Source organism: Lynx canadensis, chromosome B1 (assembly GCF_007474595.2).
Source record: "Lynx canadensis isolate LIC74 chromosome B1, mLynCan4.pri.v2, whole genome shotgun sequence".
Classification (NCBI taxonomy): domain Eukaryota; kingdom Metazoa; phylum Chordata; class Mammalia; order Carnivora; family Felidae; genus Lynx; species Lynx canadensis.
The window spans coordinates 69701487-69717479 of record NC_044306.2 but is presented as its reverse complement, the minus strand read 5'-3'; the positions used below and the strand labels follow the sequence as shown (position 1 = coordinate 69717479).

The 15993-nt window shown below is 38.4% G+C and overlaps 1 protein-coding gene across 2 annotated transcripts in view; it reads left to right on the top strand.

Moving 5' to 3' along the window:
- The first annotated feature begins 974 nt into the window (after positions 1-974).
- The window catches only part of TMEM144 (transmembrane protein 144), a 35021-nt gene continuing 20002 nt past the window's right edge, over positions 975-15993 (top strand). For both annotated transcript variants that reach the window (XM_030312844.1, XM_030312846.1), the window contains exons 1-5: positions 975-1645; positions 5026-5197; positions 7578-7700; positions 9704-9803; positions 11718-11798. In XM_030312844.1, coding sequence (XP_030168704.1) covers positions 5089-5197; positions 7578-7700; positions 9704-9803; positions 11718-11798 — 413 coding nt within the window. In that variant the 5' untranslated portion in view covers positions 975-1645; positions 5026-5088. The remainder of the gene's footprint in view (positions 1646-5025; positions 5198-7577; positions 7701-9703; positions 9804-11717; positions 11799-15993) is intronic.

The window sequence follows — 15993 nt, the reverse complement described above, 5'->3', positions numbered from 1 at the left end:
TCACTTATAAAAGTGAATAATGTTAAAGCAGAATTTCCTTCCAGGATAAGGCCTCTTTGGGCAGGCCTTACACTTTCTCCCACTTGTAACTCTACAATCATTACCAACCACTGAATTGTCTCAGTTAAATGTCACTTCCTCAGAGAGGACTTCCTTGATCTCTTCGACTGGGACAGAACCCAGCACTTCCCCTTTCCCTTTTCTGAACTTATTTGTTCATATCTGTGCCACTTGCTATTCTGGAATCTACATGAAGGAAAGAGTCTCCCTAGGCCACGGCTGCACTCCCAGGGCTCTTGAGTCTAGAACAGTGCTGTCCGACAGAACTTTCTGCAATGATAGAAATGTTCTATAATCTGCACATGTGGCTACTGAACACTTAAGAAGTGTCCAAGTGAACTACTGAATTTTTAATTTAAATTAGAATAGCCATATGCAATTAAAGGCTACATATCAGACGGTGGAGGACTAGAGAAGTCTTTCTCAAAATCTAAATCGAGATGTCAGGAATCTGTATCTTAACTCATTCTCCAGGTAATTGTTACCAGCAATAAAAATTTGACAACTATTGATCTAGAATATGATTCTCGAGGCTGGCTTCACAACAGAATCACCTGGAGGAGAAAATGATCCTTAATCCACATCCCCAGAGATTCTATTTCAGCTGGTCGGCCGTGGGGTCCAGGTATTAGTATTTTAAAAACTAAATAAAACAGAAAACCTCCTCAGTGATTGTAACACACAATCAAGTTTAAGAGATACAGAACATACATTCTCACAAGGTACTCAGTACCTATTAGATAAATATCTAATATTTATAGATTTATAAATATATATTATACAGATATAGATATATAGATATTATAGATAGATATTATATAGATATATAGATACTATAGATAAATAGATATTATATATTTATAGATATTAAATATCTAATATTTATAGATTTACAGATAAATGGTCTGGGTGCATTTACAAAGGATTACTGATTATACTGATTACAAGTGATATCTTGTGATGTCACGAGATGTTAGTGACCTTAGTGGTTCAGATGAATTTCTTGATAGTGAAAGCAAATTCAGTTTTCACATAGCCTTTTACGATTGTGTGAAATTCCTTGGCCTTTTGTTTCATCCACGAACAGTACAAGATACTACCAAGCCCCGTGACATTTAAATGGTGACACACAAAGAGCTCCCTGAGCAATCACCTCCTAAAATACACAAAAGTCTTTCTAGTTTGCTGGTTGATTGACAGATGGTCTGAGGACGCCTTCTCGGAGCCACGTGAGTCACAAGACCTTGCACTCCGGTGCTGGAGAAAGGTGTTTCCTAACCTGCTGCCCTCGGCTGCCTCCGGGTCTCTTTTATTAGAGCGCTTCCTCCTCCACTCGTCGGTCTGTCTGCAATTGTCCCCACAGGAAGTAGTGGCTGGCCGGGCAGTCAGGTCGAGCCGAGGCAACAGACTTCTGAGTCATAGGTGCTAGAACCCTCCCTTCTCCCGCCCAGTCACAGGTAACTCACCCAGCAGGAAGTAAAGGCTGGCCGCGCTGGCAGCAGAGAGGGCAGGCGGGCGCACCCGCACGGTGGAGGCTTCGGCGGGGGCTGTGCTGGAGGGAGTTTCAGCGCCAGCCCTGAGCGCAGTGAGTACACGCAATCAAAGGAAACCCAGTAGCTTTGCAGTGGAGTGTCTCGTGGTTTTTCAGAATGCGCTGATGATTCAAAAGAAAAGATCAGATCTCTGAATATGTCCTTTCCGGCGCTGCGAATGTTAGCCACGATGCCGGCAAAGCTTGCCAGGGGAGTTGAGGAAATTAACATGAAACTAAAACTGAACTCTTGGTTGAAGAATTATTGATCAGAACGTGCCAAATACTAACAATAGAAGTTTAAATTAACAAGCGAAATGAACAGAAAAAAAGTATTCACTAATAAATGAAACAAAGGTACTAAAAATACAAATGAATGAATGTAGTTTAATAAAATATCAGAGGACACCTGACAAATAAACATTTAAAAACTACTTTTGTTTAAAAGTGGTTTGAGACTTGTTAACTCAACATGTCCGCATTAAAAAAGAATTGGGGGGGCGCCTGGGTGGTGCAGTCGGTTAAGCGTCCGACTTCAGCCAGGTCACGATCTCGCGGTCTGTGAGTTCGAGCCCCGCGTCAGGCTCTGGGCTGATGGCTCAGAGCCTGGAGCCTGTTTCCGATTCTGTGTCTCCCTCTCTCTCTGCCCCTCCCCCGTTCATGCTCTGTCTCTCTCTGTCCCAAAAATAAAAATAAACGTTGAAAAAAAAAAAAAAAAGAATTGGGAATAACGTGCTAAACGTGATGTGGCTTTACGTTTTCACATAAATTTCATTGATTTAGATAAAGATAGTGCATATTGCCAATCCTCTTTGAAATTAGATCACTTGCTTTCTGAAACATACCAGAGCTGTATGCAATAAATTTCATTTATCAGCAGGTAATAACTTTAAATAAATTAACATTGATAATGTTCGTTCAGCACTCAAAATGCAGTTCATGAACTCTGATTAGCTCCTCAAATTATTTCAATTGGAGTGAAACCTAAGAGGTTTAAGGCTGTCCATAGGCTTTCATAAAGGCATCTTTTCACTGAAATAATTTGCCACTTTTGAAAGTTAGGCATTTTCTTATTAGTGTGCTTGTAAAGGTTTTGTTTTGTTTTTGTTTCAATTTAAATGGGAAAAAAAAAACGAATTTCTTAGATAACACCAAACCATGTGTCTTCTCAGCCCCCTGATATCCAGTTCCTCTGACCTATTACTGTGCTGACATCTTAGCAGCAATCCACCTGCTTGACTCTTGAACAATAGCCCGTGTAAGCCATTGCAGGGCCAAAACTTTCTTTGTGCTTCACAGTAAGACTATTATTTTTATTGAAGTAGTGTTACTATGTCCGTGTTTCTTTACGTCTCAACATCTCTTCCTCAACTACATCCCCATGGGAGAGATTGTCTTACCAGCATTTGTTTGGGTTTGTTTTAAGAAACCACATACAATTTCAAATAGATGTTTTTCTTACTAAGATTTATTGAGCAGTTTTGAAGCTATCCCTGTTTTCAGTGAAATTATCTGTAATGATGCCAAAGAATATATATATATATATATATATATATATATATATATATATTGTTGGTAGGGTTTTTTTTAATATTCTCTGCAAGAACACATAAGGAACAATAGATGAAAAAATGAAACACCTTTAAAGTAAATATTATCACTATAAAATAAAATAACAAGGAAGGTCGATTTCAGATATACTTTATTCCATACATATCCACAAGAAGTCATCACATCATTAAGTTTGGAGGAAAAGAAAGGCTGGATTATCTTAAATTCTATTCCAAAGGGCTTAAAGAGGTGAGGTGAACCAAAACGTCAAGGTGCAAAATGTGATTTCAAAATGGTATTGTGGAAAGACTGATTACCTCCTGTGATAAAATGACTTTTTTGTGTTATTTTTTTCTCACATAACCTCGACAACTAAAAGGGTGAATTACGTTCAATAGCCTTTTCCACATGTTATGAAAAATATCTGATTCTTGGGTATTTGTGGCTTTGGTCCTTTTCATCATAGGGAACCAGAACTTATTAATAAGCTTAGCAGTGCAGTCCAATAGAACTTTCTGCAATGGTGGAAATGTTCTATAATCTGCCTTGCCCAGAATGGTAACTACTGGCTATCTGTGGCTATCAAGCACTTGATATTTAGTTAGCTTGGCTAAGGAACTGAATGTTCTTTGCTTCCTTTTAATGAAAATTTAGCTATCTATACATGGCTAGTGGCCAGCAGATTGCACAGGTAGCCGAATAGCTGCCTCACATAGTTCTGCTGACCAGGTGAAGCTATTTCGCATCATACCACTGTTGATCTCATACTGTAGGAGATTCCTGAAGGGATTCTTCAAGGATGAAAATCTTGAAGAGACTTAAGAAATTCTTGAAGAGATCTTTAAAGGATTCTTCTATGTGTTCATTTTTTTTTTTAAGTCAGAAAGATACAAAGTTTCATGAATCGCTTAAACAAATACAGACCATGAGGGCACTACTTGATAAGTGCCTTTGCCTCTAGGTGATCGTGAGTGTGTAGCAGCAATAGAACCTAAATGTGTCCTCAGGCTCCGATTTGCTTTTGAGGCACTGAGAGTTCTGAAAGTCTTCACATGTGCTCTTTCATTTGATTGTCACACAACTAACTGAGGTAAACTGAGCCCTGGCCCACAAATCTTTTCATTTTACTAGTCAGCCTACACAAGAGAAAATTTTTTATAATATAATAAGACTTGTCTCCAGATTTTGGAAGAAATAAGGTTTTCGAGCTCTGAAAACAAAGTTTTTCTTTTGGGTTTTTTCTTTAATTTTCTTTTTAACGTTTATTTATTTTTGAGACAGAGAGAGAGAGAGAGACCATGAACGGGGGAGGGTCAGAGAGAGGGAGACACAATCTGAAACAGGCTCCAGGCTCTGAGCTATTAGCACAGAGCCCGACGCGGGGCTCGAACTCGCGGACCGCGAGATCATGACCTGAGCCGAAGTTGGCCGCTCAACCGACTGAGCCCCTGGGTTTTGTTTTTGAGAGAAAGAGAGAGAGAGAACGTAAACAGGGAAGGGGCAGAGGGAGAGAGAGAGAATCTTAAGCAGGCTCCATGCCCATCTCAGAGGCCGACTTAGGGCTCGATCTTACAACCGTGAGATCATCACTGATCTGAAATCAGGATTCAGACGCTTAACCTACTGAGAGCCCCTCAGGCACCCCCAAAGTTTTTTTAATTGTAGATTAGTGATCAAAAAGTATTTGTTGGTAAAATAAACAAAACAACAGATGAATGAACATGGAGTGTAAACAGAATACATAATTTCATAATGTCCTAACTTTTTATTTGGAGGAAGGAATCTTAGCATGCTTTGGAAAATCTCAATAAATATCACATATAAGTCACAACTTGCTCACAGATTCACAACTTCTTAGTTGTCTTATTTTTATTTTATTTCAGAAGCTCTTGAAAAGTGCATCAAGTCTAAAGTGAACCGGCTCACTCTTGGGCAGTACTGGAACCATGAGCAATAATGGAACAGACTTAACCACTGGTTTCATCTCCTCTTCTGTGGCTGTCCTTTTGTTTGGCTCAAACTTTGTACCACTCAAAAAATATGATACTGGTGATGGTAATTATTTTTCCTTAATACGCTAACTTTATATTCTTTTCAAACGTGAAGTTCCCTTTTTCGGTCTTTTGTTTTAATGATGGCTACCAATTTTCTTGTACCTGGTGCCAAATGAATAGAGCTTAAGATACATCATTTAATAATGCTCATGCCAGTTTATCTGAGATTTAGTCAGTATAGGATAATCTTAAAATTGTGTGTCACGGTAATGCTAGGAGAGAGACCATCAGGAAGGCTTTTTAGCCGTATCTCTTATGTTTACAAAAAAAGGAAGTTAGTCAGTGCTACTAATATACACTTGTTTCGAAAACATGAGTTTCAAACAAGCTTTGTATGATAGAGAACAGTTTGAGCACGAAATGAATTTTGTGCTTAGGTATGATTTCGACTCTGCTACAACACTAGGTGAACACAGAAAACTGCACCCAGAGGAATAAAGATGCACGGTAAGGCACAAGACGCACTTGCGCACGCACTCCTCAACATCCCCCAGCTCCATCAGCACCACACCCATTCACGTCTGGTGTTAGGACCCCCCCATCCACCAACTTCACAAAAGCTCACAAGCTGCCACACTTGCAATGCCCACTTCTATAAGCAAACCTCAAGTCTTTTTCAAGTTAAAGTGCCATGTTTATTGTAATACTTGTGAATTTCTTCACCGCTTAGCCAGTGTAAAACTGTACTACCATTTTTATTAGGTTCTTGTCTTTGCTTTTCATATGCGTTGATGAAACTTGAGTTTTGTACCCTTTTCCCCATAAAAACTCTGTAGTGTTTATTATATGACTTTGCATAGTTCAGTGTTTCTAGACATGGCACACTACAGTCAACTTGACAGTAATGTGAACTTCAGGGAAGGAGAAGCAAGAGGGTTTTTTTTTTTTTTCCTTTTTTAAAAATCTACTTGCCTTTATTATTTGTTTAATATTTAGTTACTTATTTTTGAGAATGAGAGAGCACAAGTGGGGGAGGGGCAGAGAGCGAGAGGGAGACAGAATCCGAAGCAGGCTCTAGGCTCCAAGCTGTCAGCACAGAGCCCTCCGTGGGGCTCAAACCTACCAACCGAACCATGAGGTCATGACCTGAGCCAAAGTCGGTGACTTAACTGACAGAGCCACCCAGACGCCCCATATTTGCCACATGCCCCGTATTGTAGCCAGGAGAAAGAACTGGAGATGTTACACTGAACGCCTGGGTGGGAAACAGTTGTGTTATCCCCTCAGTTCCTTAGACCTTGTTACTTAATTAAACAATAGAATTACAAATCTTTTTTCTTCCAGAGCTTTTCTTCTCTTTTTCTTTGGAGTTAGGATGGAAATGGAAACTACTAAAAGAAGAACAAAATATATTTGAACGGGTAGAGGAACTGGCTTTTAGGTGTCTCTCAACAACTGTGTGATCCTGGGCAAGTCTCATCAGCTCTTTTGTTCTCAATTTCTCATTTGTGAAATGAAGAACTTGTCAAATGAAGTTCCCTCTCATCTCTGCGATCTTCCTTTTTTGTCTTAGAGGTTAACAGCCATTTTTTTTTTCTCTCCCCCAACATGAAATTGAATGGAAATAGGCAAAAATCTTCCCCAGTTAGAGTCAGAGGAGCTACACTGAGTTATAACTGCCCTAGTCTTTCTTCCAGTGTAGACTTTTTCTTTAACCTTTTAATCCCTAAACCCTTGATGGTACAGAGGCGTCAGGTAGAGATATGCCTCATATCTCCATGTCATCTTCGGATAACTGGCAGCAAATGGCAACCCAGAGCCCAGAAAGAGAATTCCCTGACCCAGAACGCTTATTCTCAGGTTTGTAATGTCTGGCTCATCACAGGCATTCAACGCTAACTGTAGGAGGTCTATGTGTGGCCATAAATGGCTTTATTTTTATCCCAAGGGTGGCACAAATGATCCCTGAAGGTTTAAATTACTGTTATGCTGTTCTGTAATTCTTAATGCTGTGTTTTGGTGAGAGGTGGCAATAAGTGCAGCATCTGAATAAAGGTATATAGACTTGGTCTTGCCAATACTCTTTGGTAGAAAATTCTTGATGTATCTAACAGGTCAAACAAACAAACAAACAAAAGAATCTTAGGCAGGAATGCACTGTATTTGGTAAGCTTCGGAGTCAACAGCCTAGGTTTAAGTTCAAGGTCTACAAACCATTAGCTGTTTAGCCAAGTTGCTTCATCTCACATTCATCTTCTCCATCTTCAAACTAGGGTTAATTATGATGCTTAACAGTTGTAAAAGTTCAATGTACGAAGTACCCATGTACAGGCATTCGATAAGTTGCAGCTATTCCTATAATAATATCTCTTTGATATTTCCAACCATTAAATTTATTCAAATCAGTTTGAACAACAGAAACCAATTTCTCTTATTTCCAGGAATGTTTCTCCAGTGGGTACTTTGTGCTGCCATATGGATGATTGCCCTGGCGGTCAATCTGATACTACATTGCCCTAAATTTTGGCCTTTTGCAATGGTTGGGGGCTGCATTTGGGCAACAGGTAATGTATGATATAATTTATTCTTTAATCATTTAATACCGATCAAAATGACTCTGATTCACAGTAAAAGAAAATAGCATCAACAGCAATTCTGAGCAATCCTTAGTCATAGATACTAGAAATTAATTTTGTTTCTTTCATTCAGATGCTGCATAAATATTTTGGGTGCATTTCTTTTTTCCTCTTAATGATTTCTTTCTTAGTTCTTGGTAGACAATTATAGCAAATATATTTCAGTTGTTCCCTATCTATTCAAGCATAACTCATATATTAGTTTAAGTGCTCCAGCCTTTTTTTCTCTATGTTTATCAGAAAATATTTTTTAATAGTAGCCTCTACTAATATATATTTTTAAGATTTGTCCTTAAATGTAGGCAAACAGGCACACATTATCATTTCAAAAGTACTGGCAAAAAAATAAAAGCAAAAATATTCCTTTTGTTGCTTTATCAATTCCTGAAACTATATAAGAATGTGTACCTTTGCTTGGACAGTCAGGATGGTTTTCTTCCATTAATATAAATACATTCCAGGAGATTTCTATTCCATTTGGCAAAACGAATTCAAAGTATCAAGGCTCTTCAGGGGTTAATTTGATTAAAAGCAAATAAATTCTAAAATGTTAACAATGTATTGGGTACCCACTTATTTTGAGTCTCTGCAGAATTAAATGATTTAGTGAAGTTCATGAGTTGGAGGACAAAAGAGTTCACTTTTAAATTTCCATTCACATGATCATGTTTATTATGTTTAATGGGGAGAGGGCAAGAAAGAAAGCATCCATCTATCCTCCAGATCTTTATCACAACTAAAGTATTTATAATCACCCAGCAGTTTCCTTTGGGATTCAGTGGAGAGGGCTATAATTTGAGAAATGTTGCAGATGTGGATGAAATAGGTCATAGTAACTGAATGGATATGGGGAGTTGAGGAAAGGGAGCAACGAGTGATGATGTAGGGATTTTATTATAGGTGATGAGGAGGGTGGTGGTACCATTGACATGAGTGCTGAAAATACAGAGAGGTATGTGTCCAAAAAGAAAAAGGATAGTTCAGCTTAGGACCTTTTGAGTCTGAAGTTCCTGACATTCCCACAGTGGAGGACTTCTGGTTGGAGGCCTCTCATAGTGGTGGGAGCATAGCACTAAAACTCTGGAGAAAGTCCAGGCTAGAACAATACCACTGGGACTATGTGTCTCTAACTGACAGCTGAAATCCTGAAATTAGGTCAAGTACCCAAAGAAGAATATAGCAAGAAGAAGAATGTGTTCAGGCGAAAATACTTAAGGGGCATCTAAATCCAGAAAATATGCCGAGAGAGAGCAAACAGTGAAAGAGCTAAAGAGAGAGAGGAGGGAATCAGGAAATGAAGGCATCTTGGAAGCTACGAGAGGAAACCTTTTAAAAGGCGATTGCAGGACTGAAGCCAGACTGCTGAAAGGTTAAGAATTGTAAAAAAAAAAACAAAAAAAAAACAAAAAAAAACAAAAAACAAAAAAACAAAAAAAAACAATCATGCATTTGGCCTTGAGTGACCTTCCAGAGCACAAAGCAATGAATGCAGGATTCCGAAAGACAAGTCAGTGAGCATGGAAGAGCAAAGTCTGGGGCCATATTGGGCCAGAAACTTCTACCAGTGGTGGCCCTGGTTCAAGTCTAAGACTAATTTTACTGTTGACACTAATTTTATCATTACAGCTTCTGCAAAAAGTTACAGAATAGAGACCTATGTTAAGGATAAAAAGCATTGGTGCTACTAGGCAAAGAGCTAATTTAATATTTTTCTTTGTAAGCTTTTGTCTTATGTTTATTTCTTTTAGCAATCATAACCATGAGTTCAATGCCAAAAATGTAGTTATTTTATTTAAAAAGTAAGGAATTGTACTTTACTAAATTTGTCAAAATCTCATAAGCTTCAGTTGAAGTTAAAAACTAATTCAATTTGTAAATGTATTTTTTTCTATCAGAAATAACATATTTTTTTCTGTATGTTACATCTACAGGGAATATTGCTGTTGTCCCAATTATCAAAACCATTGGTTTAGGCCTTGGAATATTAATCTGGGGATCTTTTAATGCCTTAACTGGCTGGGCAAGCTCAAGGTAACAGAAAACAATTTCTGTAAGATTCTCTACACTCATGTAAGACAAGTTGTAGGGATTGGGCTAGCTGAGAGGAATAATGGTTCTTAACCTCACAGAGATTATAGCTGGTAAGACATACACATAAAATATGCTACTTATAGTTATTCTTTGCTCTAAGTTCTAATATCTGGTCTAGATATTGGTTAAGATATAGTAAAGAATTGTCTCCTTAGAACAGAAAAAGGAAGAGAGGAAGGGAACTGGTGTTTATTTTCCCTTTTTTGTGTGTGACAATTTGCTGGATACATTATGTGCATCATTCTCCTCTCATTTTTACAAAGATGAGGTAAGCACTACCTTATTAGAGAGCTACCAAAGAGGTTGAATAACCTGCTGAATATCACAGAATGAATAAGATATGCTTCAAATCTAGGCCTTCTAGTCTTAAAGCACATCTTCTTTCTAGAGCCTGGGTCAGGGTCACCAAACCAGCCATTTTTATAAATAAAGTTTTCTTGTAACACAAACCCATCCATTTACGTTTTGTCTATGACTGCTTTTACACTATAGTGGTAGAGTTGAGTAGACGGTCTGGCTCACGAGAGACAATCTGGCTCCCAAAGCCTAAAGTGTTTACTCTCTGGCCCTTTAGCAAAAAGTATGCCAACCTCAGCTCCAGAGGGGTCCAACAGGGTCACCAGAAGCCATATGTGTCCATTTATATTCAAAGTTAAATTAATTAAAATTTGATAAAATTAAACATTCAGTTTCACAGCCACACTACCCATATACCAAGAGCTCAATAGCCATATATGGCTAGAAATTACCCTGGTATACAGTGCACCAGTAGAAGTGCCCCATCATCATAGAAAGTTCTATTTGTGCTCCCCTTGTTAAGCATTAAAATGAACACTTAAGTGGAGTTTGGGAAGACAAGTAGAAGGGAAGATGTCAGGGTGCCTGGGTGACTCAGTCGGTTAAGCATCCGACTCTTGGTTTCAGCTCAGGTTATTATCTCATGGTTTATGAGTTCGAGCCCCACATTGGGCTGTGTGCTGACAGTGCAGAGCCTGCTTGGAATTCTCTCTCTCTCTCTCTCTCTCTCTCTCTCTCTCCCAAAATAAATAAATAAACTTAAAAAAAAGAAGAAGCAGGGAGGATGTCACCCTTACCTTACTTTTTGTCCTCCTCTTCCCTCTCAAAGCATTATAACAACCTCAGTAATAACAAAACAAACTGACCTCCAACCTTACAAGTGCTATTTTCTTTTGCTTCTTGTTATTGCCTCTTTCACTCTTGCCCTGAATGGTTCACAGTGATTGTTGGTAATCATCGCTATAAACTCAAGCCATGAAAAAAAAAAAAAAAAATTAAGGTGATGCCAAAAAGGAGTGATCTTTAACCAAGCAGTTATTTAAAAGTCTGTTTCATAAAAACTGAGAACAAATTGAGGGTTGATGGGGGGTAGGAGGGAGGGGAGGGTGGGTGATGGGTATTGAGGAGGGCACCTTTTGGGATGAGCACTGGGTGTTGTATGGAAAACAATTTTCATATATTGAAAAAAAAAAGTCTGTTTCAATAAACCCTATACAAAATTGCAGCCAATGAATCGGCATTCAATTACTCAATCATTTATTTTGTCTTCCTTCTTCCTTAGTCTTAATAAGAAAAGAACATCCAAATTTACATATACTAACTCACTGAATCTTCATATGAAGGAAGGTATATGTATAATAATTATACCGACCATATGGGTACCCCATTTTGAACATGGGGAATTAAGCACAGTAAACATAGTTAACTTATTCAAGTCACAGTTAGTAAGAGAGGGATTTAGGATTTGAATCCAGGAATCTGACCCTGAGTCCATGCTCTTAAACACTATGATGAACACATTTTCAAAAAAATGTGATGTAACTTTCTCAATTCTAGGTTTGGCTGGTTTGGAATGGATGCAGAAGAAGTGTCAAAACCAGTGCTAAATTACATTGGAGCTGGATTATCGGTAGTAAGGTATACAGTCATTTCTAATTTAACTGTTCTTCCAGACATCTAGAATATCTTTCAGAGATCTCAGTGTGTTTACATTTTTTTTAAGCCTGTGTTTCATAAAAGTGACATGATTTGTCCTCAGATTCTTTATCTACGTTCACATATTTTGAGGACAAAAAGGGTCAGGTCTAGGGTCACAGGCCCCGTTTTAGTTCTCAAAAGCTCTGAGACTTCAGGAAAATCAGCTGCTTTGAAGCTCATTTTCATTATCTGTGACTTTTTAGAAAAATCACAGTACATAGCTCATGAATTAGAATCAAATGGCACATTATTTTGCAAACTAAAAAATACTATATAGGTGTGCCTGGGTGGCTCAGTCAGTTAAGCGTCCGACTTCAGCTCAGGTCATGATCTCACGGTTCATGGGTTTGAGCCCCGCGTCGGGCTCTGTGCTGACAGCTCAGAGCCTGGAGCCTCCTTCAGATTCTGTGTCTCCCTCTCTCTCTGCCCCTCCCCCGCTCACACTCTGTTGCTCTTTCTCTCAAAAATAAACAAACATTAAAATTTTTTTTAAATACTATATTAATAAATGTTATGATGCCCCTGGAATAGTCATTGATTCTCTCCTCTTAGCATTACTTACTTACTCTTTGCCACAGAGTTTCCACATTCCTGCCACCTAATCTCTTCTTCTTACCCCAGTTAGATAACTACTGTCTCATGTATGAAAACACATACTCATATAAATATGTATTTTTGGATGTATCTGTATCTAGTGGTATGCACTATATGAATGAGGATGAAAATGACTTTAAATCTCTATATGGCAGTGGTCAATCAATAAAACTCCAACAGGAATTAGGTCACCTTAAATTCAGTCCCCTTTCCTTTCTCGACTCCATTTATATACCCTGTCAGTGCTTCACATAATGGATGGCACTGCCTGGAAAGATTTTAGTACTTTTTTATTCTTCAGGGACAGAACACTATATTTCTCTTCCTCCTGCAATGATGGCTTTTCCCCAGCCACATTCAGGAACAATCTCTTTGTCATTGAAATGTTGCCTAAGAGAGTGGTTCCAGGCCAATTGGAGAAGAAATAACATAGATTATTCTAAAATAGCAGATTCCTGACATTTTTGGCTAGAGGTGATTTTATGTATTTTGTACAATTCATACAGCATACTAGCTTTGAATATCTCTCTCAAAAACAATTTCTTTACACCCCCAAATTGTAATGCAGCAGCCCTTAGGTTTGCCTTAATGGTAATTTAAGGCCAATTTACTCAGTCCGTCAGGCATTGTTTCTCTCCATGTTTCTTCTTTCTTTAGAAAGTGCACATTCTCTAAAATTGCAAATTACTCATGTTCTACCACTTCTACACGTATGACCCTGGGCGAATCTCTTAATTTCTCCAAGCCTTGGTTTCTTCATCTGGTGTTAAAGTGGGGATAATAATTGTGCCAGCTTTGTCAGATATTTTGAAGAGGAAATGAATAGAAATATGTTACGTGCTTTGTATATTGCTAGACACATGGCTAATCCTCTATAAATTGGGTAATTTTTATTATAATAATCATACTTTTATTAATAACTAGTTCATGTTCAATTACTGTTTTCCCCGTGGGCATGTGTTGTTCAGCTCTGTGGTAAACTAGTCAGTGCACCTGGGGAATCACGCAGCTTGGTTTGAAGCTTGGTCTGTGGTACAGAAATGTAATGCTCTCTTCCTGCAGTGCATTCCAGCTCCCTTCTATGTTTCTTTACCAAGCAGCCCTTCTGGAAACTTTAATTTCATCATTTTAACTCAGTTAAATCAGTTGGTTCAAAGGGCATCCACTGAAAAATCTTAAGAGTTTCATGGCCAGTATAAGGAAATTTGGAATGCAGTCACATTTGTTTGGGATATTGCTTTTCTTTTTAAAACTGAAGCCATTGCTCCAATTGTTTATACAGTCCAGTTTTTAAAGGATTGGTTACATTATTTCTAACCTTACATTTTTCCTATATGTAAGGTAAGTATCAGTCAGGTTCTACAACCAAAACCACTCTGTGTATTTTAAACAGCAGAGGATTTCACATAGGGAATTTTTTTACAAAATTGTGATAAGGCCCAGTGAAGCAGAAGGAGAAGGGGCTCTTCCCAAAGCCCTGGGGCTCACTCTCCAATCAATACGGTTACCTCTGCCCTGAGTTACCACTGCTCCTGAAACCAGAGCCACCATCAAAACAAAATGGCTTCCCCCAACCTTTAAGCCTATCTGTATGCCTCCCCTTGGCAAACCTAACTGCTAATACAGTTTGGGAAGATACAGTTTTCAGCCTTCTAGTATCCATGGTTCAGGAGAGAATATATAAGGGTGGGTGATGGGAGTAGAGCTGAAACTAAGAAACAATGTTCTCTTAAACTTTAATGAAGATCCAGAAGTCAGAGTTCATAAAAAAGCAGATTTCCTTTCCAATTAAAAAATGCTTTGGATTATCCTTGAGTCTGTTCCCCGTTTTTTTCTCACTTAACTTGCTTATCCTGGAGAGTCGTGTTGTGAGGAAATCCAATTTTTGTTTCTGGCCATTACTTTTCTTCAGAGCCACAGTCCTTATATCTAACTACGGACCAAGCTATACATCTCTATCTCTACATAGATGCCCCCCAGGCACCTCGCACCCAATCTGAAGTGAGATAAGGCACGGAAGAGGACCCTGGTGGGTCAGGCACATGGTCAGCATTCCACAAACACTAGACTTTTAGTTCTTTTCTCTCTGCCTTCAGTATTTCACAGTCAGAATTGCTTTTCTTTTTCTACCCTTCCCTGCAGACTCTTTCCTCTTCCTGTGTTTCCCCTCTTGCAGAATGTATTAGCCACAGTTATTCAAATTCAAAACCTTAGTCATCTTGAGTTTTTTTTCCTTTCATACCCCATCCTGTATCTAATCCTGCTGCAAAATTTTTTCTTAATGTATCACAGGCTCTTCCTCTCCTTTCCACCAATTCCCTATGCTATATCCACCTATATATGATTATAAAAATCTCTCACATCTACTTTCCCTAATTCCAGTTTTTCCTATTGCCGGATTAACTTGCTCGTATCTGCTATCAAATCAGTCATCATTCTTCTGGTTAAGAACCTTGGAAGACTCCCCATTGGATTCAGAATAAATCTGTCTCCTTAATCTGGCATGTCCTCCACAGTTACAGATTCAACCCTTCTTCTTAGATCAGCCTTGTCCCTGTATTGTCAAGTCATTGAGTCAGGATTATTTAGCACAACATGCTGCAGACATTTCCCTCAGCCCTAAGACCCTTTCCTCAGCCTCTGTGGCCACCTTTACACATCAATGGACATTTTCCATCTTATGTGTTTTCTTGATTTCTTCCTAATTCGAATGAGTCATTCCTAGACTTCCACTGCATTTTGTATTTCTTCTATTACAGAAATTCTCAGGGTCTGTTCTGTATTATTCATACAGTTCCTTTATCCTTGAACTTCGAGATCCTGAAGGGCAAAGTCTGTTAATTTCTGTTATACCATCTCTCCCACCATCACCATTAGACTTTGCCACAGTGCTTGACACTTAATAGCTGCTCAATAAAGGTTTGTTGAATTCAGTTGTGAGTGTAAAAACAAATACACCAGTTTTACTAATAGTAAGATGTATAGGGTCACAAATCTAGGGGGACTGGAAAGGTTGAAAATTTAGAGAAGCACCCCTAGGTAAAACATATTGATTTTTTTCCCATGCTTTTGACAATATTCATAGACTTTATCGTGAAACTTTGTGTCTGACACACTGTACCAAGTTCTGTAAGTCTGTAGCCCAAAAGACCTTGTGATCTATTTGGTTTTATGTTCACATACATAAATTAAATGTCATTACCTTGTCTTAATTTAGTGCCCTGTACCCCCTCTTGATCTAATCGAGATGACTTACCTATTTTATGACAAACACTGCTCACACAAGCTAAGACCCACTGATTGCTTAGTCTTGATTTCTTTTTCTCATGCTCAAAACTCCCTCTTCCACCCAATAGACTCTTTATTTACTAACCTGTTTTGAGATTTTACCATGTTCCAAAAAGTACACTGAAAATTTTATGAATTCTTTTCTATAAAGAATTAAGTGGGTACACCCCCATTTCCTTAGATAAAAAAAGCTGAGGGTCAGAGAGGCTAATGGATTTGTTGCCTAGTCGTACAGTTGTTTGAAGAAACATTG